Source organism: Pantherophis guttatus, chromosome 11 (assembly GCF_059756535.1).
Source record: "Pantherophis guttatus breed Tessera chromosome 11, ASM5975653v1, whole genome shotgun sequence".
In the NCBI taxonomy this organism is placed as follows: Eukaryota; Metazoa; Chordata; class Lepidosauria; order Squamata; family Colubridae; genus Pantherophis; species Pantherophis guttatus.
The window spans coordinates 10966923-10994831 of NC_142073.1; the positions used below are offsets into that span (position 1 = coordinate 10966923).

General features: G+C 43.6%; 1 protein-coding gene and 1 non-coding gene across 3 annotated transcripts; both read left to right on the plus strand.

The window, feature by feature from the left end:
- Window positions 1–2804: 2804 nt before the first annotated feature.
- Window positions 2805–19626, plus strand: WDR88 (WD repeat domain 88). Of its 2 annotated transcripts, XM_060681586.2 has the most exons (11): window positions 2805–3922; window positions 5112–5222; window positions 5852–5940; window positions 6661–6724; window positions 9813–9951; window positions 10811–10940; window positions 11785–11969; window positions 14245–14327; window positions 16857–16925; window positions 18128–18220; window positions 19364–19626. In XM_060681586.2, exons 1-11 carry the CDS (start codon window positions 3833–3835, stop codon window positions 19499–19501), a joined length of 1191 nt encoding a protein of 396 aa, XP_060537569.2. In that variant the 5' UTR covers window positions 2805–3832; the 3' UTR covers window positions 19502–19626. The 2 variants fall into 2 exon arrangements, with proteins under 2 accessions (XP_060537569.2, XP_087733354.1); XM_087877228.1 differs by lacking the exon at window positions 16857–16925 and having other exon boundaries at window positions 2977–3922.
- A 3721-nt stretch (window positions 19627–23347) lies between these two features.
- Window positions 23348–23421, plus strand: TRNAT-AGU (transfer RNA threonine (anticodon AGU)). Its single transcript has one exon. It is a non-coding gene; the product is annotated as a tRNA-Thr (tRNA).
- The last annotated feature ends 4488 nt before the right edge of the window (window positions 23422–27909 follow it).

Sequence of the window (27909 nt, forward strand, 5' to 3'; positions counted from 1 at the left end):
CAAATAAAGAGAAATGGAGGGAGAGAGAGGGGGAAATGTCAAAAGGGTTTTGTGGTTCCCAGTGTTTTTTAACAACTGGTTCTTTGCCCTAATGACCTGCTGGGTAGGCATGGCTGGGGGGGTCATGTGACTGGTGGAAGTGAGTGATGTTGAGTTGGCCACGCCCACCCAGGTTTTGTGGCTCCCGGTGTTTTCTTTTCTGTGGGAAACAGATCCAAATGGCTCTTTTGAGTGTTTAAGGTTGCAGACTCCTGCCCTTGCACATATGTGCTCGTCGTTCCCGACTCTGGGGGGCGGTGATCATCTCCGTTTCAAAGCCGAAGAGCCAGCGCTGTCCGAAGACGTTTCCATGGTCATGTGGCGGGCATGACTCAATGCCAAAGGCGCACGGAACGCTGTTACCTTCCCAACAAAGGTGGTCCCTATTTTTCTACTTGCATTTTTTACCTGCTTTTGAACTGGTAGGTTGGCAGAAGCTGGGACAAGTAACGGGAGCTCACCCCGTTACGCAGCGCTAGGGATTCAAACCGCTGAACTGTCAAACTTCTGATCGACAAGCTCAGCGTCTTAGCCACTGAGCCACTGTGTCCCTCTAAGATTAGAAGTACCAAACGAGGAAAAAACATTGACCCCCACTAAAGCAACTGAAAGACACCGTGTTTCGGGCAAAGACAGATGCCCGAAAACCCCCAATAGCGATAACAGCCTTGGTAGTACAGTGGTTTAATGAACCCTGTAATTAACACAGCTGCCTGCAATTTCTGCAGGTTCGAATCTTACCAGGCTCAAGGTTGACTCAGCCTTCCATCCTTTCAAAGATAGGTGAAATGAGGACCCAGATTGTGGGGGCAATAAGCTGACTTTGTATAAATATACAAAAGTATGAAGGCTATTGCTTAACGCATTGTAAGCCGCCCTGAGTCTCCGGAGAAGGGCGGCATATAAATCAAATAAAAAAAAAAAAACAGCCTACACTGTTCCAAAGAAACAGCCAATGTGGAAAGTGTTCTTAAGACACTCCATGAAAACCCAGCCAAATCCAGGTCTAGGAGCATCTTGCCCTAAACTTTCTCCCACGTGATTCCCAGATCTGGTCCTGGCAGGACGGGAACACAAAAACAACCCAAAACAAAGATGTCAGAGAAAACAAACTCTGTTAGGAACAAAGAAGAAAAGAGGGCATTAATCATCCTTGCCAAAGGGCTGGGCGAGAAGCCAGTCTTTAGGGCCCTTTGAAATACCATCTGCAATTTGTGTTCACTGTCCCAGTTCTATCTTTATAATAGCCCCCCCCCCCAGCCTCCTTTGCTGGCTGGACAACCTCCCTCTTTAGCAGGGATCCCCAAACTTGGCAGCTTTAAGACTTGTGGACTTCAACTCCCAGAATTCCCCAGCATAGGTGGCTGGGGAATTCTGGGAGTTGAAGTCCACAAGTCTTAAAGCTGCCAAGTTTGAAGACCTCTAACATAGAGCATAGCTGGCTGGGGAATTCTGGGAGTTGAAGTCCAGAAGCCTTAAAGCTGCCAAGTTTGAAGACCTCTGACATAAGAGCATAGCTGGCTGGGGAATTCTGGGAGTTGAAGTCCAGAAGCCTTAAAGCTGCCAAGTTTGAAGACCTCTAACATAGAGCATAGCTGGCTGGGGAATTCTGGGAGTTGAAGTCCACAAGTCTTAAAGCTGCCAAGTTTGAAGACCTCTGACATAAGAGCATAGGTGGCTGGGAATGCTGGGAGTTGAAGTCCAGAAGTCTTAAAGCTGCCAAGTTTGAAGACCTCTGACATAAGAGCATAGCTGGCTGGGGAATTCTGGGAGTTGAAGTCCAGAAGTCTTAAAGCTGCCAAGTTTGAAGACCTCTGACATAGAGCATAGGTGGCTGGGGAATTCTGGGAGTTGAAGTCCAGAAGCCTTAAAGCTGCCAAGTTTGAAGACCTCTAACATAGAGCATAGGTGGCTGGGGAATTCTGGGAGTTGAAGTCCAGAAGCCTTAAAGCTGCCAAGTTTGAAGACCTCTAACATAGAGCATAGGTGGCTGGGGAATTCTGGGAGTTGAAGTCCAGAAGTCTTAAAGCTGCCAAGTTTGAAGACCTCTGACATAGAGCATAGCTGGCTGGGGAATTCTGGGAGTTGAAGTCCCCGAGTCTTAAAGCTGCCAAGTTTGAAGACCTCTGACATAGAGCATAGCTGGCTGGGGAATTCTGGGAGTTGAAGTCCAGAAGCCTTAAAGCTGCCAAGTTTGAAGACCTCTGACATAGAGCATAGGTGGCTGGGGAATTCTGGGAGTTGAAGTCCAGAAGCCTTAAAGCTGCCAAGTTTGAAGACCTCTAACATAGAGCATAGGTGGCTGGGGAATTCTGGGAGTTGAAGTCCAGAAGCCTTAAAGCTGCCAAGTTTGAAGACCTCTAACATAGAGCATAGGAGGCTGGGGAATTCTGGGAGTTGAAGTCCAGAAGTCTTAAAGCTGCCAAGTTTGAAGACCTCTGACATAAGAGCATAGCTGGCTGGGGAATTCTGGGAGTTGAAGTCCAGAAGCCTTAAAGCTGCCAAGTTTGAAGACCTCTGACATAAGAGCATAGCTGGCTGGGGAATTCTGGGAGTTGAAGTCCAGAAGCCTTAAAGCTGCCAAGTTTGAAGACCTCTGACATAAGAGCATAGGTGGCTGGGGAATTCTGGGAGTTGAAGTCCAGAAGTCTTAAAGCTGCCAAGTTTGAAGACCTCTGCTCTATAGAGTCAAAGGGGGACCTCAACGGAGGGAGCCCCCCAGAAGGGTCCGCTTGGACTTTGCTTTGCAAAGCGACGTTGGTTCCGTTCCTTTCCGCCTCGGAAGATCAGATGGACTCCCCGGGCGCGACCTTCGCCCGCTGCAACCGACTCCCCCGTCCCCCACCCCAAAGTCCCAACTTGGCTTAAAGTTACTGGAAGTCCTGAAATCGCAGCCGCCGCCGCCGCGTGCCCGTCCGCGGAGCTTGGTCGGTTGCTAAGAACCGCCGGACCAGCGAGCGAACAGACGGCGGCTTCTGCAGGCAGGAGGAAGAAAGGAGGAAGGGGGAAGGGGAAAAGAAAGGAAAGGGGGAAAGAGGAAGAGGAAGGGGAGAAGGAAAGGAAAGGGAAGGGGGAAGGGAAAAAGGAAAGGAAAGGGGAAGAGGAGAAGGAAAAGAAAGGGAGAAGGGGAAGGGAAGGAGGAAAGGGAAGGAGGAAAGAGAAAGGGGAAAGGAAAGTGGAGAAGTAAAAGAAAGGAAAGGGGGAAGGGGGAAGAGGAAGGGAAGAAGAAAAGGAAAGGGGGAAAGGAAAGGGGAAGGGGAGAAGTAAAAGAAAGGAGAAGAAAGGGGGAAGGGAAGAAGGAAAGGAAAGGGAGAAAGAGAAAGGGGAAGGAAAGAAGGAAAGGGAAAGGAAAGGGGAAAAGAGAAAGGGGAAGGGGAGAAGGAAAAGAAAGGAAGGGGAAGGGGAAGGAAAGAAGGAAAGGGGAAAAGAGAAAGGGGAAGGGGAGAAGGAAAAGAAAGGAAGGGGAAGGGGAAGGAAAGAAGGAAAGAAGGAAAGGGGAAAAGAGAAAGGGGAAGGGGAGAAGGAAAAGAAAGGGAAGGGGAAGGGGAAGGAAAGAAGGAAAGAAGGAAAGGGGAAAAGAAAGGGGAAGGAAGAAGGAAAAGAAAGGAAAGGGAGAAGTGGGAAGGGAAGAAGGAAAAGGAAAGGGAAGTGGGAAGTGGGAAGGGGAAGGGAAGAAAAAAGGGGAAAGGGGGAGGAGGGGAAGGGAAGAAGGAAAAGGGGGAAGGGGAAGGAAAGAAGGAAAGGAAAGGAAAAAGAAAAGGAAAACCGGGACGTCTCCCCTCTCTGCTCAGAGATGCCTCTGCAGTCACCCAGCTATGACCCCCTGGCCACCGAGGGCCCGGAGGAGAAGGACTGGGAAGGGGACCAGGAGAAATTGGCCAAGGTGGGCAAGCAAGAGAGGAGAGGTGGGGAGGGGAGGGGGAGGGGTCTTCCTTTCCTCCAGTGTGGGTGATGTCTGCATGTGAGGCTCCAATTTAGAGCCCCGCAGTCATGGTGGACGGATGGACTACAGCTCCCATCACCCCAACACCATGCTTTCTACTGGCTGGGACTCTAGGGGACTTTACTGCCCTGCATCTGGAGGACAGCAGGAGAAGGCCAGCAGATTGGAGATCTCAGTAAAAGTAGGGTTTATTTCTTTATTGCTTTGGAGGGGGAGATTTCAAAACAGTAAAAGCAAGAAAACCATAAAACTGTCTGGTTTGCCTCTGCAACCCAACAAGACAGACACAGATTTCAGAGGATAATTAGAACTGCAGAAAAAACAATGGCCACCAACCTGCCTTCCATTGAGGACCTGTATACTGCACGAGTCAGAAAGAGGGCTGTGAAAATATCTACAGACCCCTCACATCCTGGACATAAACTGTTTCAACTCCTACCCTCAAAACAACGCTATAGAGCACTGCACATCAGAACAACTAGACACAAGGACAGTTTTTTTCTCGAACGCCATCACTCTGCTAAACAAATAATTCCCTCAACACTGTCAAACTATTCACTAAGTCTGCATTACTATTACTATTAGTCTTCTCATCATTCCTATCACACATCTCCTTCCACTTATGACTGCATGACTATAACTTTGTTACTTGTATCCTTACGATTGATATTATTATTATTTATTATTATTTATTCAATTTATATACCGCCCTTCTCCTAGTGGAATCAGGGCACAGCCAAAACTAAAATACATAACAATACAAAATTTAAAATTAATTAAAAGAATTATATACTTTGGCCCGAATTAAAACAATGCGAATTAAAACCCATTAACAAATTAAAACTAAACAATTAATAACCATTAAAAACTAAAAAATATTGGTATTGATTGTTTCCTGATTGTTTATTTGTTTCCCTATGACTATCATTAAGTGTTGTACCTTATGATTCTTGATGAACATATCTTTTCTTTTATGTACACTGAGAGTGTATGTACCTGTTCTGTTCTGTTCTGTTCTGTTCTGTTCTATTCTATTCTATTCTATTCTATTCTATTCTATTCTATTCTATTCTATTCTATTCTATTCTATTCTACAAGATAACAATGAGCTATCTTGGTTTATTCACAGATTCATTTCAAGATTTTAAAAGGCCATACCGATGCAGTGACCTCCTGTCATTTTTGTTTCGATGATGCCAAAATTATTTCAGGGTCTTTCGATACCACAGTGAAGCTTTGGGTAAGTTTTGTTTTAAGGGCATAAGATCCCATTGCTCTCAAGTCTAAAAGATAATTTAATATAGGAAAACAAAGGCTACATTTTTCATGACTGAAAATCCTTGCCGGAGTTTTTATGTCTCCAAATTATAAAGAAAAACTGTAAATATATAATAAAAGAACTTAAGTACACAAACGTAAACCAGATATTATTATAGTTTTATTCAGAGGTGAAATCCAGCAGGTTCTGACAGGTTCTGGAGAACCAATAGTGGAAATTTTGAGTAGTTTGGAGAACTGGCAAATACCACCTCTGGCTGGCCCGAGAGTGGGGTGGTAATGGAGATTTTGCAATATCCTTCCCCCAGGAGAGGGGAGGGAATGGGGATTTTGCAGTATCCTTCCCCTGCCATGCCCACTAAGTCACGCCCACCACACCACACCACGCCTACTAAGCCACGCTCACAGAACTGGTAGTAAAAAAAATTGGATTTCACCATTGATTTTATTCCTCCCTCTTCTGTTGGGCTGGTGTTCAGCTGGAAATATTAAGAACCCATTCTTGGATATAGTGGATGGGCTATTAATTAATGATTTGTCTTTTTTCACTCTCAGTGTGCAATTTGTTAACCCATCTTGTCTTTACTGAAGGATACCGCCTGTTCTATTTGCATCCACACCTTTAAAGATGAGCATACTGGACCCATTTCGGAATGTTGCCTGACTCCTGATAACCGAAGGTGATTATTCTATTGTATTTTATGCACGAGATTTAAATGTATATTATTATTGGATATTCCCCTGAATGGAACCTTGTTATAATGTCTTGCTTAGGACAATTGGAAAAGACCAGGAAATTTCCAAGCAGGACATTTTAATTTTAATAGACAGTTTTTGCACAGCTTATACCTTCTCTTGAAGGGAAACAGTGCCAAGATGTTAAAGGTTTCTCAGTCTGGCTCAGAAAAGATAATAAAGGAATTATCTGGATCATGATGACCCTTAGAGAGCTTAATCAGGACTTGTTTTGTGCCGCATTTAATTGCCAATGCTTGTTCCAAGTGCCAATTGGAGATGGTATGAATTTTTTGTAAAATGCCCCAAAGCCATGTAATCCCTTCCTTCCTTCCTTCCTTCCTTCCTTCCTTCCTTCCTTCCTTCCTTCCTTCCTTCCTTCCTTCCTTCCTCCCTCCCTCCCTCCCTCCCTCCCTCCCTCTTTCTTTCCTTCCTTCCTTCCTCTTTCTTTCTTTCCTTCCTTCCTTCCTTCCTTCCTTCCTCCCTCCCTCCCTCCCTTTTTCTTTCTTTCTTTCCTTCCTTCCTTCCTTCCTTCCTTCCTTCCTTCCTTCCTTCCTTCCTTCCTTCCTTCCTTCCTTCCTTCCTTCCTTCCTTCGATATTTAATTTCTTCAGAAGACAGATCAGATTCAATTTTACCCTGTCAATCTGTTTTATCAATTTTTAGGTTGATAACAGCATCGTATGATAAAACCCTAAAGGCCTGGGACACTGAAACAGGAAAAATGCTTGTATGTATTGATTTTATTTCATGTTGTTTTCGAAGGCCAGCTTAAAAACGACCATAGATTTCTGTTTAGCCAAATTATCCATACCAACGTATATCTGAATTCCTGGCAGATGGAGAAAGTCATTGATGAGAATTTTTATCTTGGCCATTGGCCAATCAGCAAATGCAGTAAAGCTGGAATATCATTGTTAAATTGAATTGAATGAAATTAGCTTTTAACACAGTCTATATGGTTATATCAGCAGTGAATGGTTTCGTATCTGAAGGGCAGGATATATGTATACAGGCAGTCCTTGACATGCAACACAGTGGTGAAATGTAAAATTTATTACTACTGGTTCTGTGGGCGTGGCTTGGGAGGGGGTAATATGACTGAGTGGGCGTGGCCAATTTTTTAAATTTATTTTTTATTTTATTTTTAAAACCATTTTTTCTACAACCTCTTCGGCTGAAGAGGTTGTAAAAAAAATGCTTTTAAAGCCTCTGACGATCCCAGCTGAGCGCACGATCATCAGAGGCTTTTTTTTTTTACTTTTAAAAGCATTTTTTCGGCCAAAGAGGTTGTAGAAAAAATGCTTTTAAAAATATAAAAAAAGCCTCTGATGATCACACGGCTCAGATGGGCAGTTGTGGGGGGGCAGGGATTTTTGCTACCAGTTCTCCGAACCACCTGCCTCCATAGCTACCGGATCGGGCGATCCGGTCCAAACCAGGAGCATTTCACCCCTGATGCAACAGTTCATTTAGTGACCATTCGAAGTTATAACCGCACTGAAAAATTTGATACGACCGTGTTTCACAGTTACGACCTTTGCAGCATCCTCAAGGTCCCAAGGTCACGTGGTCCCCAATGGGGAAGCCAGATTCACTTAACAACTGGGTTACTCACTTATCAGCTGCAGGGATTCACTTAACGCGTGCGGCAAGAAAACGGGGCACAACGGGGTACAAACTCACTTAACAAATGTCTCGCTTAACAACAGACATTTTGGGCTCAATTGTGGTCGTACGTCGAGGACTATCTATATGTAATATGGCAACTGTTTTAGGGTATCTGAGCTCACATCTCAGGCAGTCTAAGGAACGTCGCAGCAAAAAAAGAATGGGGGGTAAAAACATGTCCCCCTCAGCACATTTTTTGCAAATCCATTTTTTCACGGACTGACTTTTCTTTAAAAAGCCTTTCTTATGAGGTAGTTTTTGTCGTGCTTTTCCGGTCTGCCCTTCAAACCAATGCCAAGGGTGACTTACCCTCCTGAAAATAAATTCATAATTTGAATCAATTTAAACCATATCGTTTACGAAAATGCTGTCAGAGAGAGGCCGAAGAAGGAGGGGAAGAGGAATAAATAGCAGAGAGCATAAGAAAATCTGTTAAACGAAACCAGGTCTTGATCTGGGGTCAGAACAGGCCTCCAAAAGCTACATAGAGAGAGACCTTTGAATGTTAAATCAGATATATGGTTCTTGTTGATTTACATTATCACTGCAGCAAGATTAGCGTATGCGCAGTAGTGGAAAAATCAATACTTACCGATAGATTTGAAAATAATATATAAAATTAATGAGTATGCGGAATCAGATAGATTAACTAGATTGATCAATGGTAAAAAAGATTCAGAATTTTATAACAGTTGGAAAGTATGTACGATTGGGTCCAGAAAAGGTGGGATAGAATAGATATATGATGATGTATATATATATGGTGGCAAATATGTATGTATAAAGGAATGATTTTATACTTATGGACAATGTAATCATATTATACCATGGTGGCAGGATTGTATATTTTATTTGTGTATTAGTGTATAGAATATATTAATAAAAATTATATATATAAAAAAAAAATTCATAATTTGAATCAATTTAAACCATATCGTTTACGAAAATGCTGTCAGAGAGAGGCCGAAGAAGGAGGGGAAGAGGAATAAATAGCAGAGAGCATAAGAAAATCTGTTAAACGAAACCAGGTCTTGATCTGGGGTCAGAACAGGCCTCCAAAAGCTACATAGAGAGAGACCCTCTCCCATGAAAATAAACCCTCAGTCCACCCTTAAAGGGGGGAAAAAAGCAATAAAAGATAGCAGATGATATTCCGGGGAGGGGGGGGGTATGTGTATCAAAATTCCAAGTACAGGGATGTCCCCTTGGTTAAAAAAAAATCAAGATGGCGGCCAATATCATATGATTGAAACTCTTTGATCACGCGATATTGGCCCCCACCTTATTTTTTTTTTATCCCTTTCCTCTTGCAGACCTCTTGAAGAGCAAAAAAAAAAAAAAAAGAAATGGGAGAGACTTTTGATGGGGCATCCTACAAAGTCCACCAAGGAGAGAATTTAAATACAGCTAGCCCTTGACTTACAACAGTTCATTCAGTCACAAGGGCACTGAAAAAAAGTGACTTATGACCCTTTTTCACAGTTACACAACCTTTGTAGCATCCCCATGATCGGATGACCAAAATTCAGAAGTTTGGCAACTGACTCATACTTATGACCGTTGCAGTGTCCCGGGGGGGTGTCATGCGATGGATTCCCTGTTGTGATCTTCTTACAAGCAAAGTCAATGGGGAAGCCAGTCTCACTTAACAACCGTGTCATTAACTTAACAGCTGCAGTGATTCAATTCACTGTGGCAAGAAAGGTCGTAAAACGGGGCGAAATTCACTTAATAACTGTCTCTCTTAGCAACAGAAATTTTGGGCTCAATCAAGAACTACAATCTCTACAGTCTGTTTTTAGTGCATCGCAAGGGAGTAAAAAAAAATTGGGAGTTTTTCTCCAACGTCTCACTTTGTTTGACCCTAAGTGGAATTCATAATAATCTGATGATAATTAATTAATTTTCTTGAACACCATATGGCTCAGGTTGCTAAAGCTAATGAGGTTAATTGCACTGAAACCAATGAGACGGATTACTTGCTATTCATATCTTTAGTCAAACCCTTCTGGGAAAATGCTTATGATCAACTAATTAAAAGAAAATAGTTGCAACTGGATCAATATTTTAAAACAAAGAGTCTTGGATGTCCTTTGTATATATAAAATAAATTTGGTGGTTTTTTTCCCCGCCCCCACATTCTATAGTGGTCTCTAAGTCAGGATGGCCTGGTAACTACATGCCATATTTCACATGATGGCAAGTACGTTGTCTCTGGCTCGGATTTGGAGAATGCGTTATTCGTCTGCAATGTTGAAGATGGTGAAGAGGTGGCATTCATCCGAGGTACAGTTTCTGAACTTTGGTTGACGTCCTTTTTCTTCTGGTAAAAGGTGAAGTCAGTAGCAACAGTCCCACGTTGGGGTGGAGCGGGGTCATAATTGGCAAGATGACACATTCAGAATGGACAGGGCTTTGGTTACATCCAACTCTCTGTCCATCATCTTGAAGGTTTTGGCCTTCAACCCCATGGATACCACTAGATGAAATATACCTGAGGTTGTGGAAGAACGGTGGCAGAAATTTGGTATGTCTAGTTTAATGAAAAGAAGTACTGGAGGTGACATGATAGAAGTGTCCCAATACCTTAAGAGGCAGCTACAAGGAAAAGGGGTCAAACCTACCCTGTTTCCCCCAAAATAAGACATCCCCTGATAATAAGCCCAATTGGGCTTTTGAGCACATGGCAATAAGGCCAAGCGCTTATTTCAGGGTTCAAAAAAAATATAAGACAGGGTCTTAATTTCGGGGAAACACGGTATTCTCCAAAGCACCTGAAGGCAGGACAAAAAGCAATGGATGGAAACTAATCAAGGAGAGAACCAACCTAGCACTAAGGAGAAAATTCGTGACAGTGAGAACAATTAAGCAGTGGAACCCGTTGCCTGCAGAAGTTGTGGGCGCTCCAAAACTGGAGGTTTTAAAGAAGAGATTGGACAACCATTTGTCTGAAATGCTATAGGGTCTCCTATAGGGCCTAAGCAGGGGGTTGGACTAGAAGACCTCCATGATCCCTTCCAATTCTGTAATTCTGATATAATCGGTCAGCCTTTGACCACTGGAGTATCTGTATGAACCTCCAACCTTTTGATAGGTTGGAGGCCAAACCAGGTACCACTTGATACCTGCAGAATCTTTCTTTCAGATTATCACAGAAGTACAATTCAAAGTTGCCGGTTCGATCCTGTCAACCAGAGAATAGCTACGGTGTCCTCTGACATGTCTATAAAATTCTGGGATATCATCGCAAGGGCTACCACAGTCACCATTGAAGGGTAAGAAACCAACGTAGTATGATTTTATTATGAATTTGTTGGCTTTATCTAATGTTGTTGTTAGTTGTGAAGTCGTGTCCGACCCATCGCGACCCCATGGACAATGTTCCTCCAGGCCTTCCTGTCCTCTACCATCCTCTGGAGTCCATTTAAGCTCACGCCGACTGCTTCAGTGACTCCATCCAGCCACCTCGTTCTCTGTCGTCCCCTTCTTCTTTTGCCCTCCATCGTTCCCAGCATTAGGCTCTTCTCCAGGGAGTCCTTCCTTCTCATTAGGTGGCCAAAGTCTTTGAGTTTCATCTTCAGCATCTGGCCTTCTAAAGAGCAGTCAGGGTCGATCTCCTCTAGGACTGACCGGTTTAGCATATTATTGGTTCGATTTATATGCCGCCCTTCTCCGGAGACTCAGAGTGGCTTACAATGCGTTAAGCAATAGCCTTCATACTTTTGTATATACCTGCTTAGTAGGGCTTTCGGCCCCCCCTAAGCGGTGTTCTTTTTTATACAAAGTCAGCTTATTGACCCCACAATCCAGGTCCTCATTTTACCTACCTCGAAAGGATGGAAGGCTGAGTCAACCTTGATATATTGATAATGATTATCTACTCGCCTTTTGACTGGCTTCCATAAAATTCAGAACTGGCCTTGGATAATGCAAGATTGGTCTATTGTCCCCTTTATTCCAAATGTGGCCATTATACAAAAAAAAAAAAAAAAAAAAAAAGAACTCAGAAGATCATTAATTAGTTCATTAATCTTCTCTGCAATTACACAGCAATAGCCCTCTTGTCCTTTAGATAACCACATCTCAGCCTGTTAATGTGAAATGTCATGTTTCTTTCAGGGCGCACACCAATGCCATTGCAGATTGCTGCTTCTCTTTGGATGGCCATTATCTGTGTACAGCAGGGTGGGATGAAAATATCAAATTATGGGATGTCCGTACGGGAGAATTCCGGTCTCATGGGCCTATGACTTTGGATCCAGGTCACATAGGCATTGTTGGCAGCTGTGATTTTAGCAAAGACGGTGAGTTATGTATGATGAATAATCTTAGCACCAACAGAGAGAGAAGAAGGTTAGTTCAGGGCTGTCTCCCAGATTCACGTTGAAACCGCTTTCTCAGAGCGATTAAATTACTGCTTCTATAATTTGAACTAAATTGAATTTGCATTGCCCTTTAATTAGCCTTATAAAACACTCTATAATTGATGCAGTTATTATGATGTACTGCTTCTTTTTGGCCCAGGGAATAAAATATTTGTCCATCCAAAACGTGTAAAATGGGGAAAATTGTGCTCAAATCACGATTTAGTCATTCAGTCTACCTCCTGTGGAGATATGGTGGAATAAAGTATCTTAATGGAAGGGTTTTTATTAGGAAATCTGTTTTTCCCCACATTACGTTCAATACTTTCTCCCTCTGCTGGCTTATAAAAATACCTTTGAACTGACCTCCACTGCCAGTGACTACCTCCAAGTATATTTCTTAGCAGCATTACCGAATTGGCCAAGCCATATAATAACCTGAGTAAAAGATATTATTCTATCTAGCTAGCTAGCTAGCTAGCTAGCTATCTTATATCATCTGTCTCAGGGGTGGGCTGCTGAAGGTTTGCAGGGGTTCGGGAGAAACTCTAGCTAAGATTCTGTGCAGTTCAGAGAACCCCCAAATCCCACTCCTGGCTGTTCCCGCCCACCCCTCCCCTCCCAGGAGTGCCCATGTGGCCCGTTTTGGATGCAGGTAAGTGCAGGGCACGCGCAGAGGGTTGGGGAGGGCAAAAAATGGGCCTATCGGAAGTTCAGGAAGGCCTGTTTCTGGCCTCCAGAGGGCCTCCGGAGCCTGGGGAGGCCATTTTCGCCCTCCCAGACACTCAAGGAACGCCTCTGAAGCCCAGGGAGGGCAAAAAGCTGTGGTGCAGGAGGCTGACTAGTCCACGCCCACCATGGCCACACCCACTCAGTAACTGGACAGAGAACCCCTTACTAAAATTTTTGAAGCCCACCCCTGATCTATCTCTATTATTTCTATTATCCATCCGTCATCATCATCATCATTTCTCTCTTGCCTCTCTCTCTCTTCTTCATCTCTCTCTTCCCATCTCTATCTATCGGTCTATCTGAATTTTTATATGGGCCTAAATAATAAGACTTCCAGGATTAATCTAAAGTCCTGAGGTGACCACAGATAGCCAAGAAAACAAACCAATGAATAATCTAACAAATGTAACCAGAGTTTTCACACAGATGACCAGGCTAAATTATCATACTTTGCACACATTATGTTAACGACATAGTTTTTTGAAAAAGGTGGAAAGCAAGGGAGACAACCAGCAACAAAGTGGATGAATTGATTACAGTGGAGATAGGTTGAAAGACCTGAGGGAGCAGGTTGGGGACAGATCATCCTGGAATAAATCCAGGGGTGAAATCCGGCAAGTTCTGACAGGTTCTGGAGAACCGGTAGCGGAAATTTTGAGTAGTTTGGAGAACTGGCAAATACCACCTCTGGCTGGCCCCAGAGGGGGGTGAGAATGGAGATTTTGCAATATTCTTCCCCCAGGAGTGGGGAATGGGGATTTTGCAGTATCCTTCCCCTGGAGTGGGGAGGGAATGGAGATTTTGCAGTATCCTTCCCCTGCCACGCCCACCAAGCCACAGCCAAGCCACACCCACCAAGCCATGCCCACAGAACCGGTAGTAAAAAAAGTTTGGATTTCACCACTAAGTAAATCTATATTATGTGGTTATTAGAAATCAACACTGATTCAATGGCACAGAAATCAATCAGTCTGTCAATCAATCAATCAATCAATCTGATTCCTTGTGCCCTAAAGATATTCATTTATACCACTAGTTGGTAGTGGATGAATTATTGTTCCACCAAAATCTGAATTCGTTGTTTTCCTATTTCAGTTAGACATTTGTGCCTACTTTGCATTTCTTACACATCCCAACTCAATTCCTGTTCCTTTATTTCTGTTCTGTGCCAAGTTATTATTACTGCACTTTATCATATGGAAGTTTATGCACCATATTTAATGTTTACGGTGTTCAGGATCAACAGAGCTGGGGCTTTTCTTTTCTTTTTTTTTCTCCCAATAAATTTAAACAAACTCAGAATTTCTGCTTGCAGTTTAAAGGCATTCATTCTCCTTTGAGAGCCTCGGAAAATACGTGGAAACATGACTAATACCCTTAACGCGTCATCCGAATTATATTTCAGAGTTTTTGTAGAACAGCTTTGGCTCTTTCATAACAATAGAAGGCCATCCCAAGTGGCATAATTGTGTTTCTATTTCAGCCTCGTGCGTGGTGTCTGGAGGTTATGACAAAACCATCGGTGTCTGGGACATAGGAGAAGCATATCAAAAGATATCCTTAAAGGTACTGAAACAGCTCTTATTTTATCAAACAGGGATTCAAATGGCCTCAGTACAGGTAGTCCTCGACACATGACCACAATCGAGCCCAAAATTTCCATTGCTAAGCAAGACAGTTGTTAAGAAAGTCGCAAAAGGGACCCTGCAATGCATCATAGATACATGCCAGTCGTCCATTTTGACCACGTGACCAAACGGGAATCACAGGAAGCCTGGAAGAATGCCGCTATCTTAAGTACATGCCAGTTGCCAAGCGCCCAAATTTTTGATCACGTGACCATGATGCACGTGCAATGCTCATCGGTGTGAAAACTGGTCTGAAGTCACTTTTTAAAGTGCCGTTGTAACTTTGCACAGTCACTATAAAAAACTGGTTGTAAATTGAGGACTACCTGGATTCAGGTTTTTAAGAAGAGATTGCACAACCATTTGTTCAGAATGGTATAAGGTCTCCTGCTTGTATAGGGGGAGAAGTAGAGTAGAGTAGAGTAGAGTAGAGTAGAGTAGAGTAGAGTAGAGTAGAGTAGAGTAGAGTAGAGTAGAGTAGAGTTGGAAGGGACCTTGGAGGTCTTCTAGTCCAACCCCCTGTCTAGGCAGGAAACCTTACACCACTTCAGACAAATAGTTATCCAACCTCTTCTTAAAAACTTCCAGTGTTGGAGCATTCACAACTTCTGGAGGCAAGTCGTTCCACTGATTAATTGTTCTCAACTGTCAGGAAATTTCTCCTTAGTTCTCTAGGTTGCTTCTCTCCCTCTAGCTTGGACTAAAAGACCTCCAAATTCCCTTCCAACTCTATTATTCTATTATTCTGTTTTTATGTAGTAAAATAAACGGGTTGATACCTCCTTAGTATAGATCATTTGAATGTCCCTGTGAGGTTTCGAGGTCATCTCAAATAAATTGCATTTCAAACAAAATCTTTGAAGTAAAACTCCCATTTATTAAGCACGACATTCTGAATCCGACTCCAATTGCAGCCAACACTGACTTCCAGACCCAAAACCCTCCCTTTCCGTTCCCTGCACTCATTGGCCATCTTCCAAGTCACTCTACCCCTATCTACTGCTCCAACTCAAAGGAATTTCCCCCCTCCCATCCCATCTCCTAGGGGATATTATCTCCAGGGAAAATAAGTAGGTGAAAACTCAAACATCCCTTTCCAGATGCCTCCGCTGCTTCTTCCTATGTCAGCACTAGAGTAAATGCAGCTTGAAGTGCTGACAGTCCCAATGACAATATAGCTTGAAACGTTTCTTTCTCCCTCATCTTTTTGCTCAGCATTCGTAGCTGTTCTGGAAGCATGCTTCAGAAGCTTCTGGCTGTCCCACCTTTGCCATGTTCCTAGCCCCAGCCCCTGCTCAGTCGTTTGTGAAAGCAAACTAGCAATTGAATTATGGTTGCTAGGCAACTGGAACATCATTCTTCGGGTGATTCATGATCAACCGTTGCAATTATTTCAGCCGTAGCCCGTGACGCTCTTGAGATTGAAATCTGTTAACTCAAACAAGCCAGAATGTTTGTATATAAACTAGAGTGGAACAAACTGAAATTCTCAAGTGATTATATTCATTTTACTGGTCCTGGATGAGGACTTAATAAAAAGGAGGCCCTGCCTTCTTTGTGCATTGCTGCTATAACATTAGAAAGGTGTAAGAGATGACGGAATAATCTATATATTGTCCATAAGACTGGAAACTAGGAAAGACAACAAGATTTCTTACCCATCCATCCTTTTGTTTGGCTGTTAAAAATCATAATATGTGAAGCCCCACAGAAAATCAATGTATAAATCAATGTATAAATAAAATAAAATAAAATAAAATAAAATAAAATAAAATAAAATAAAATAAAATAAAATAAAATAAAATAAAAATAAAACAAGGGCCTGGTGGCTTAGCAGACTGATAGCATTGTGATTAACACCAGCTGTCTGCAATTACTGTAAGTTCGAATCTCACCAGGCTCAAGGTTGACTCAGCCTTCCATCCTTTCTAAGGTAGGTAAATTGAGGACCCAGTTTGTGGGGACAATAAGCTGACTTTGTATAAAAAAAAGAAAAAGAAAAAAAGAACACCGCTTTTGGGGGGGGGGCGAAAGCCCTACTAAGCAGGTATATACAAAAGTATGAAGGCTATTGCTTAATGCATTGTAAGCCACCCTGAGTTTCCGGAAAAGGGCAGCATATAAATCGAACCAATAAATAAATAAATATGAATCAGTTCTCAAGCTTCCGAAGGTAAATCAAGATGTCCATGGGGATGCTGCAACGGTCATAAGTGTGAAAAATGGTCATCAGTCCCTTTTTTCGGTGCCGTTGTAACTTTGAACGGTCACTAAATGAAGTACTATAAGTTGAGGACTACCTGTAGTGGAATGAAACAGAAATGAAACCTACCAGGATAATCTTCAGCCCGCTCCTCCAAATTAAATTGGATATTACTTTTTTCTCGGTAGCCTTAGGAGCGTAGCTAGAAATCTAGCTAAGAATGTGCTTTATGTCTTAAACTGCTGATAAATTATGTTTTTGTAGGGTCATGCTGATTGGGTGACCGATGTGGCCATTAGTCAAGACAAGAAACTTCTTGTTTCCTCTTCAAAGGTATTATCAAAAGTCATCAGATAATGCACTGAAATGTTTCAACACTTGCAATAGTAGATTATCTTTGCGGCCATGCATCACAGTTCCAAACTGGTCTTCAAGCGATAAAATTCTCAGTACGCCTTACAGCTAATCCTCGTCTTACGACCACAATGGAGTCCAAAATTTCTGTTGTTAAGCTAGACATCTGTTAAGTGAGTCAGCCTATTCTCCAAAGCACCTAAAGCAGGGGTGAAATCCAGCAGGTTCTGGAGAACCAGTAGCGGAAATTTTGAATAGTTCGGAGAACCGGCAAATGCTACCTCTGGTTGTCCCCAGGAGTGGGGAGGGAATGGGAATTTTGCAGTATCCTTCCCCCAGGAGTGGGGAGGGAATGGGGATTTTGCAGTATCCTTCCCCTGGAGTGGGGAGGGAATGGGGATTTTGCAGTATCCTTCCCCTGGAGTGGGGAGGGAATGGAGATTTTGCAGTATCCTTCCCCCAGGAGTGGGGAGGGAATGGAGATTTTGCAGTATCCTTCCCCTGGAGTGGGGAGGGAATGGAGATTTTGCAGTATCCTTCCCCCAGGAGTGGGGAGGGAATGGAGATTTTGCAGTATCCTTCCCCCAGGAGTTGGGGGGGAATGGAGATTTTGCAGTATCCTTCCCTCTGTCATGCCCACCAAGCCACTGTCCTAAAGGCAGGACAAGAAGCAATAGATGGAAACTAAACAAGGAGAGAAACAACGTAGAACTAAGGAAAGCATTTCCTGACAGTGAGAACAATTAATCAGGGGAACGACTTGCCACCAGAAGTTGTGAATGCTCCAAAACTGGAGGTTTTCAAGAAGAGATTGGACAACCAATTTTCTAAAATGCCATAGGGTTTCCTGCCTGAGCAGGGGGTTGGACTAGAAGACCTCCAGGGTCCCTAAAATCAGGTACAAGTCATTTAATAACCACCTTGCTTAGCAACGGAATTTCTGCTCCCAATTGTCATCGTACATTGAGGACTACTTTATTGTCTAGTCATTGGAAGGACAACCACATAAGTTGAGATAATACAAACAGTTTGGCATGGCTTCGTCAATTAATTATTTTAGGTAACTAAAGAATCCTGGCAACCAAGGAAACCACGGAAAAAACGTGGCGTATTGTAGTCCAGCCATTGTCTGGAAGAACTGCAATTCCGTTCATGGATACAAAATTCTTCTAATATTATAGGACCAGACAGTGAGATTATGGGATATTAAAAATGCCAACGAAATCCCCATGGTGATTCAAGCCGTGAAAACCAAAGGTTCCAAAATCTGCAAGGTCAGTATATTTAATAGAAGTGACAGATTTGATGGGATGGGATGGAATGGAATGGAATCAGGGGTGAAACGCTCCTGGTTCAGATCAATTCAGCTGAACCGGTAGTGATGGCGGCGTGAGGCTCCTCCCACCCACTCGGTCATCGTTACTTCCTGGAGTAGAGTAGAGTAGAGTAGAGTAGAGTAGAGTAGAGTAGAGTGGAGTGGAGTGGAATGGAGTGGAGTGGAGTGGAGTGGAATGGAATGGAATGGAATGGAATGGAATGGAATGGAATGGAATGGAATAAGAGTAGTGTCAGCACTCCAAGTTGCATTCACTCCAGCGCTGACATAAGAAGGAGAAGGTGGGGGCATCTGGCAAGAGGACGCTTGACTTTTCACCTACTTATTTTCCCTGGAGATACTATCCCTTAGGAGATGGGTTGGGAGGGGGGAAATTCCTTTGAGCTGAAGTAGTAGATAACAGCAGAGTGACTTGGAAGAGGGCCAATGAGACGCAGAGCAGTGGGGATAGGAAGGGGAGGGTTTGGACCAGGAAGTCAGTGTTGGCTGCAACGGAGTCGGAGTTTGATTGTTGTGCTTAATAAATGAAAGATTTTGATCAAGGACTATTTGTTTGAAATGCAATTAATGTGAGACGACACCAAATCCTGACAAGTAGAATAAGAGTAGAATTGGGATAGGATGGGATGGGATAGGATGGAATCAGGGGTGAAATGCTCCTGGTTCTGACCAGTTCGGAGAACCGGTAGCAATGGTGGTGGGAGGCTCCGTCCACCCACCTGGTCGTTGTTACTTCCTGGTTTTAACCAGGAAGTAACCTGTTTTTTACCCTCTGCGCATGCACAGAGGGTCCACGCGCACAGGGCGCGTGCACTTCCAAACCAGTTGGGAAGATAAATAGATTTCACCCCGGAATGGAATGGAATGGAATGGAATGGAATAGAATAGAATAGAATAGAATAGAATAGAATAGAATAGAATAGAATAGAATAGAATAGAAAAAATGTGGAGAAATAGTGAGTTGCAACTTAAGTGCATGTAGATGGCCAATTTTTGTCATGGAAGAGTGGTCAGTTCCAGAAATAGACTGAGCATCAGATGCCTATTACAGTTGAATTTCTTTTTTAACACCAATATCCAGTGTGAAGAATGTCAAAAATCTTTTCTGATCTTCCGGAACAAAGAAGACACAATAGAAACCCGGTGTGTATTTTGTCGACTAGCATCTCCCAATGAAGTTGTTTTACCGCTGCCACCCGCTTTGCCTCCAGATCTCTAAAGGATTCAGCAGCGAGCCGATTTTAAAACATTTGTCAACATCGCAATCTTTTTTTAAATTTAACTTTGAAGTTTTCCTGTAACGTCGTGTGGCAAATAAAATGAAATAAAAATTTCCACTCCGAATTTACCTTCTGTTCAATTCTCTGCGGTCAGATTAAAAAACGGTGAAGACAGAACCGTTGAAAGAATTCAGCTCATCCTTCTAATGGGCAGATACAGGTAGCCAGGGGTGGGTTCTAAAATATCTAAAATATCCTTCCCCCAGGAGTGGGGTGGGAATGGAGATTTTACAGTATCCTTCCCCTGGAGTGGGGTGGGAATGGAGATTTTACAGTATCCTTCCCCTGGAGTGAGGAGGGAATGGAGATTTTACAGTATCCTTCCCCTGGAGTGAGGAAGGAATGGAGATTTTACAGTATCCTTCCCCTGGAGTGAGGAGGGAATGGAGATTTTACAGTATCCTTCCCCTGGAGTGGGGAGGGAATGGAGATTTTACAGTATCCTTCCCCTGGAGTGGGGTGGGAATGGAAAGTTTACAATATCCTTCCCCCAGGAGTGGGGAGGGAATGGAGATTTTATAGTATCCTTCCCCTGGAGTGAGGTGGGAATGGAGATTTTACAGTATCCTTCCCCTGCCACATCCACTAAGCCATGCCACGCCCACCAAACCACACCCACAGAACCGGTAGTAAAAAAAATTCACTAGGTTAGTGAACTGTTTACAAACAGTTCATTAAATGAAATGTTGTAAGTCGAGGACTACCTCTATTGCTTTCAGTTCACTTCACCAGTTTCAGTCTTGCAGAAGACAAGGCTTTGACTAACAATTGATTATGACTGGTTCTTGTGCGTTATTGATAGGGGATTTTCAGACATAATAAATATGGGTGACATAAATAGCAGGTCTGATTAGGAGGAAAACCCTTATGAATTATAGCGCATTTGTGCACCAGCGCGGATTCGATCTCATTCAAAATAATAAATTGCTTTATAGAATTTGAATACTTTTAGTTCACAGCAGGGAAAAAAAATGGGTATCGAGTCAGCCTGGGCTGTAATAGCTTTTAGAGATAGCTGCATAATGGGATAAACCTTGAACTAATGTAAGAGTTTAAAGTGCTATGTTGTGTAAATGAAATTGCTCCTAATCCTGTTGTATGTTTCTCCCCCCAGATAAATTATACGGCGTTGTAATAAAATGTCACTTTAGAAAAAAAAACAAAACGCACGTCGCAGTACCCTGTGATGTGAACTCTTCAATAAATGTAACGGCGCTTTAATAAAAGCATTTTAAATACATTATATGCCATTCCGGGCTTTTCTTTTCATAATATTATAAAGCCGTGATGTATCGCTCCTGGAGTTCATTTTCCTGGTAATTATTATTGAACTGAATAATTCATGGATTTAGGGAAAAGGTTGGCCCTGATTTAATTAAACAATATTTTCCACTACAGGCAGTATTGTTTTTTCCTTATTCTCAATTTCCCTCAAGAATAGGATTATCCTTGAAGGCGAAAGCTTAGCTGTTGAACGGAATTTTATCTGACATTGCCCTCCGTGTATTTATTTATTTATTTATTTATTTATGCATGAAACAAATTTAATATAGCTGCCAAATTCACACGAAGTAATTCCGGGCAGTGTACAGGTAGCCCAACATTTCTGTTGTTAAATGAGACTTTTTTTTTTTAAGTGAGTTTGGCCCCATTTTACGACTTTTCTTGCCTCGGTTCTTAAGCGAATCACCGCCGTTGATAAGTTAGTGAGCCGGGTTGTTAAGTGAATCCGGCTTCCCCGTTGACTTTGCTCCTCAGAAGGTCGCAAAAAGGGGATCGTGTCACGGTCGTAAATATGAACCAGTTGCCAAGCGTCTCAGTTTTGATCACGTGACTACGGGGATGCTGCCAGGGTCGTAAGAGTGAAAAACGGTCGTAAGTCGCTTTTTTCCGTGCTGTTGTGACTTTGAACGGTCACTAAAGGAGCTGGTGTAAGTCGAGGACTACCTGTACAGCATTTTAAAAACCCACGGTTTAACACATGTACGCTCAGTCCCATCCCCACCTCACAGCCATGGCTACACAATCAGACAAGCCGTTTGATCAGCTTCAAATGGGGTCCCCAAAGCTGTTGACTAAACCATTGTCAGTCCTGGAAGCCATTTTTCTCTTTCATTGGCGGTGTTAACTTGGAACCCTGACATTCCTCTCTTTAAGACCTTGTGGAGAAGCAGCAAAGTGGGGCCTAATCTTAACTTTGGGGGAACGATGTCCCAAAGACAGGGAGCCACCACAGAGAAGGCCAGTTCTAGAGAACCGGTAGCGGAAATTTTGAGTAGTTCGGAGAACCAGTAAATACCACCTCTGACTGGCCCCGCCCCCAACTATTCTCCGCCTCCCGAGTCCCAGCCGATCGGGAGGAAATGGGGTTTTTACAGTATCCTTCCCCCAGAGTGGGGTGGGAATGGAGATTTTATAGTATCCTTCCCCTGGAGTGTGGTGGGAATGGAGATTTTGCAGTATCCTTCTCCTGGAGTGGGGAGGGAATGGAGATTTTGCAGTATCCTTCTCCTGGAGTGGGGAGGGAATGGAGATTTTACAGTATCCTTCCCCTGGAGTGGGGTAAGAATGGAGATTTTGCAGTATCCTTCCCCTGGAGTGGGGAGGGAATGGAGATTTTGCTGTATCCTTCTCCTGGAGTGGGGAGGGAATGGAGATTTTGCAGTATCCTTCTCCTGGAGTGGGGAGCGAATGGAGATTTTGCAGTATCCTTCCCTTCGAGTGGGAAGGATATTGCAAAATCTCCATTCCCTCCCCACTCCAGGGGAAGATCATTGCAAAATCTCCATTCCCACCCCACTCCAGGGGAAGGATACTGCAAAATCTCCATTCTTACCCCACTCCAGGGGAAGGATACTGCAAAATCCCCATTCCCTCTCCACTCCTGGGGGAAGGATACTGCAAAATCCCCATTCCCACCCCACTCTGGGGCCAACCAGAGGTGGTATAATTTGCCGGTTCTCTGAACTACTCAAAATTTCCGCTACCGGTTCTCCAGAACTTGTCAGAAGCTGCTGGATTTCATCCTTGGGTTGGAGGTCCATCTAATAATGGTTGACCAAGTTGGGCGAGCCAAGGCCATCCTGGCTACAAGGTCAGCAGCTGGGAGACACTTGATGGGACTGAAACTGCAATTTAAGGAACTTCAAAGTCCATCATCCTTTGAGTCATTTGCAAATGTTGCTTTTCGTGGAGGCTGGTTTTCTTCTTCTTCTTCTTCTTCTTCTTCTTCTTCTTCTTCTTCTTCTTCTTCTTCTTCTTCTTCTTCTTCTTCTTCTTCTTCTTCTTCTTCTTCTTCTTCTTCTTCTTCTTCTTCTTCTTCTTCTTCTTCTTCTTCTTCTTCTTCTTCTTCTTCTTCTTCTTCTTCTTCTTCTTCTTCTTCTTCTCATCATCATCAAAGAGGACCTGAAATGACAGCTCAGTTCTTAGCTCCTTGGGCTGAAAGAAAGTAGAAGAATGCAGGTTTTTTTTTTTTTTAAAAAAACAAATATTTGAAATTCAAAGTAAAACATCCAGATGGCTCCATGGGGGCTGAGATCTCTCCTTCGCTCCTGGATATTTCTAATGACATCTTTTAATTATGGTATTTGCACTGCTGTGCTCCAGTTGGCCCCCAGAAGCATTTATTTGCAGCCTGCAAAAAATAATAATAATAATAATAATTTTCCTTCCTCCCCCCCACTCTTTTCAGCCCCTTTTGCGTTTCCCACCAGCGACGCTCTTTCAAAGCCAGCTCTTCCCCGCTAAGACACATGAAGCCGGATCTGCGGCTGTGCTCAGCAGCCGGCGCCGTGGCTTAGTTGGTTAAAGCGCCTGTCTAGTAAACAGGAGATCCTGGGTTCGAATCCCAGCGGTGCCTCTGGAGCGGAGACTTCCGTTTTGCGTTAAGAAATATATATTTATTTAATTGTGCCTTTTCAATCCTCTTCGTTCGTTTGCACGGTGGGGGGCAGTCGCTGTAGAACGGGGAGCTGCAGAAAAGGGCTCGCTTTTCATAAAGCCCGTTCAAGTTTTTTTTTATTTCCCCCGGTTTTTCTTCCTCTGCAGGTTTCCAAGGGGCCTGATCGTTTGAATCCACCTGTTCTTAGAGACCCTTTTTCTTGCAAAAAAATTCACATCTGGGGGTCAGGCTCCCCTTCCTGTACAGCTTTTTACAAGACTAGAGACCCCATATATATGCATCTTGGGAGGGAGGGAGGGAGGGAGGGAGGGAGGGAAGGAAGGAAGGAAGGAAGGAAGGAAGAAAGAAAGAAAGAAAGAAAGAAAGAAAGAAAGAAAGAAAGAAAGAAAGAAAGAAAGAAAGAAAGAGGGAGGGAGGAAGGGGAGAAAAGAAATAGGGAGGGAGGAAGAAAGAAAGAAAAGAATGAAAGGAGGGAGGGAGGAAATGGGGAGGAGGGAGGAAAGAAGGGAGGGAGGGAGAGTGAGGGAGGGAAGAAATGGGGAGGGAGGGAAGAAAGAAAGGGAGGGAAGGAGGGAGGGAGGGAGGGAGGAAGAGGAGGAAAGAAATGGGGAGGGAGGAAGAAAGAAAGAAAGAAAGAAAGGAGGGAGGGAGGGAAGAAATGGGGAGGAGGGAGGAAAGAAGGGAGGAAGGGAGGAAGGAAGGAAGGAAGGAAGAGGAAGAAAGAAATGGGGAGGGAGGAAGAAAGAAAGAAAGAAAGAGAAAGAAAGAAAGAAAGAAAAAGAAAGGAGGAGGGAGGGAGGGAAGAAATGGGGAGGGAGGAAAGGAGGGAGGGAGAGAGAGAGAAGGAGATAAGAGGGAGGGAAGAAACAGGGAGGGAGGGAGAAAAGGAAGAGAGGAAGGGAGGGAAGAAGGATGGAAGGAAGAAAGGAAGGAAAAAAGAGAAAGGAAGGGAAAGGAAAAGAAGGAAGGGCTAGAGTTAGGGTTAGGTAACACAGTTCAAAGTGTATTGTAGCTTTCATCTCTAAACAAGGAGCAAAGATCTATTTGGCTCCATCAAAAACCAAGGGGATATTCGGAAATCGCTACGAATGGTTTCAGTATCTGACCTGCTGAAACATTATGAAATTTTGTGACTATCTTCAAATCAAATGACGTGCAGGATTGAAAGAAAAGGAATGTTTGGGCGGAACGGAGCCAATTCATAGAAAAACATCACATTAAAAATGCAGCATTTTTAATGCCGAAAAATGATCGAAGCAAACGTGCCAGTCTGTTCCTGAAGAAGCAAGATGCACGCATGAAAATTATTTATGAAAATATTTAGGAACAAAGCTGCTGCTTCTTCTCTTTCTCCTTTCCTGTGTTTCCTGTGTTCTCTGTCTCTTCCTTCTTCCAAATGATTTTTCTGTCTGTTTTTCGGAGGTGGCATTTGCAGCCGCCGCTTCTGTGGGCTTGGTTGGTGGAAAGACAAATACAAAAAACTGTCTCCTTCCTGTGCAAGTTGGAAGCAGAGACAGAAAACAATAAACACCGCCTGTTTAAACCAGGCCAGAATCGCTTCTTCGTATTGTATCGCCCGTGAATCTTGGAGCAAGCTGTTAAGACATACGCAATTGCTCCATCCATCACTTGGCCAGGAAGGTGTCAAGTGAAGAGAAGCTATCAGAAATTTGTACATTCATTCTCCAGCCCTCTTCTCTCTCTCTCTCTCTCTCTCTCTCTCTCTCTCTCTCTCTCTCTTTTTCTTAAGTGTAGAGACTGGAGATGAACTGAAGAGCAAAACTGTTAACCAGCTTGCAAAATGTAACGTGACCACGTCTTGCTTCCAAGGAAATTCACTGTAGAGTGTTCTGCCCCAGCTACGGACCCCAAAGAACACAGCACACACAAAACTTAATTTACTAAAATAACTCAGTCTTTTTCAAAACAAAGGCTGTTAATAAACTTTCTTAACAGCCTACAAGAAACTAAAGATAAAGTAATCACAATCTTACTAAGGTTGGTAGAAAGCCCAGAAGCAATTTGCAGAGAATCCAGACGTGAAGGAGAGTGAACTAAAGTTGTTCCCTACAAATTGCTTCAGTCGGCGTTCCTCCTTAAATAGGCTAAGGGAGTGGCCAATTAGCCCCAAGCCTTATTCTCGAGGAGACCTCCTCCTGAGGAGCCACTCCTACCTTTTGGCAGCTCTGCGCACCCGTGCATCGAGAGGAGGCTCCTCCTCTTCATCCTCTTCACTTATGGGAGCTTCTGGAGGTTCTGAAGGCCCTGACTGAATCCCCACCTCTGGCACCACATCTTCTCCAGCCTCCTCACTGTCCGACTCGAGCGCCAGCTGCACAGGCTGCTGGCATAGCACCACACCAGCTTCCTTGCTGTCAGAATCAGCTACAATCCGCACAAGCCGCTGATGGGCCACAACATAGAGGGGTACCCTTCGTGGCTTGACTTGGGGGATGATCTGAATCCAGCTCATTCGGTTTAGTATGCAATTCAATCTACCTTTAAGTGCAGCGTCTTTCTGCTAATTGCAGACACGACTGCAGGACAGATAGTCCTTGACGTACAACCGTTTGTTTAGTGACCGTTCGAAGTGAACAACGGCCCCGAAAAAACGTTTTTCCCATGCTTATGATTGTGGCAGCATCCCCCGCGATCACGTGTCCAAAATTCAAAAGCTTGATAACTGACTTGTATTTGTGACAGTTGCAGTGTTGCCCATAGTTACGGGATCCCCTTTTGCGACCTTCTGCTACAGTCAAAATCAATGGGGAAGCCAGATTCACTTAACAGCTGGGTTATTAACTTAACACCCGCAGTGATTCGCTTAACAACGGAGGCAAGAAAAGTCGTAAAATGGGGCAAAACTCAACTGACAAGGGTTTGACTTAAAAACTGAAATTTTGGGCTCAATTATGGTCATTAAGTCGAGGACGACCTATACGCTGCCCGAAACAACTAGGTGTGAATTGGGCAGCTACATAAATTTGTTTCGTGCATAGATAGATTAGATAAATAGAGAGATAGAGATAGAGATAGAGATAGAGATAGAGATAGAGATAGAGAGAGATAGATAGATAGAGAGATAGAGAGAGAGAGAGAGAGAGAGAGAGAGAGAGAGAGAGAGAGAGAGAGAGAGAGACAGGGAGCATTATGTCAGATAAAATTCTGTTCAACAGCTAGCTTTCTCTTTCAAGGGTGATCCTATTTTGAGGGAATGAGAGAGCGAGGAAAAATAATATTGCCCATAGCGAAAAATATTGTTTAATTAAATCCACTTAACGATCGTGTAACCAATTTAACACCTGTGGCCGTTCATTTAACAACTGTGGCAAGAAAAGTCATAAAATGGGGCAAAACTCACTTAACAGATGTCTCACTTAGCAATAGAAAGTTTGGGCTTAATTGTGGTTGTAATTCGAGGGCTACCTGTATAGACTTTGGCTTCACTCTACCTAAAGATGGAGCTGGCAAAACATTTGGCTTTATCATACCAGGTTTCTGAGATGAGCAGAATCAAGGATTGTAGTAAAAGGACAAAGATGTGTAATGCACAAAACCAAGGCCAGGATATTCTCTGCAGGAGAGTTGCATGGGTAGGCAAGGTGAGATATGATGACTATGAAAGAGAAATAATTGTCTCTCTTATTGGGATTCATGACGAAGAGGACTTCTCGGGGCTAATGGCCTGGATGGGCTGCTCAACTTGGCATCCAGCGAACCTAAATATTACAATGGTATGTCCAACCCATCGCGACCCCATGGACAACGTTCCTCCGAGCCTTCCTGTCCTCTACCATCCCTGGAGTCCATTTAAGGTCACGCCTACTGCTTCAGGCCACCTCGTTCTCTGCGGTCTATTAATACCGTATTTTTCATACTATAAGACACACCGGTGTATAAGATGCACCAAGATTTTGAAGAGGTAAGCAAGAAAAAAAGGTTTGCCCTCCCCAGCTCCCAGGAGCACTCTGCAGGCCTCCAAAAGCTTCTGTGCCCCTTTTTTTTGGTGAAAAATGGGCCCATTTTTTGCAAAAACGGGATGCACGGGGCAGGGCTTCGGGAGGCCAATAAGATGCACCAACATTTCCATTCTCTTTTTTTGGGGGGGGGGAGTGGGTCTTATACTCCGAAAAGTACAGTAGTCCAGTTGCCTTTTGAAAAAGCATCTTTGAGATAAGGAAGGGGAAGAAGACTAGCAGCAAGATGGATAGATTCAGTTACCGTGGAGATGGGAGCATCATCCGACGAGCAGAAGGACCACACTAGGGACAGCTCGTCATTGAAGAAATCCATCTAAGTGGTTGCTTAAGAGTTGGCAATGACTTGGTGGCAGATCATCACTCAAGATCTGCTCCGGAGGCCTTGCGTTTCCGTTTTTAACTCCTACAGGATTGAATCTTGGCACCCAGAAAGAGATCCCACAACACCCTGATGATGAATCCTGGC

What these genes read in the sequence shown, in the direction of transcription:
- WDR88 (XM_060681586.2), top strand. Translation starts at nt 3,833, where the DNA reads ATGCCTCTGCAGTCACCCAGCTATGACCCCCTGGCCACCGAGGGCCCG. An exon ending in CTGAAACAGGAAAAATGCTT is followed by an intron (nt 6,725 to 9,812) that starts GTATGTATTGAT and finishes CACATTCTATAG; the next exon opens with TGGTCTCTAAGTCAGGATGG. An exon ending in ATCAAAAGATATCCTTAAAG is followed by an intron (nt 14,328 to 16,856) that starts GTACTGAAACAG and finishes ATGTTTTTGTAG; the next exon opens with GGTCATGCTGATTGGGTGAC.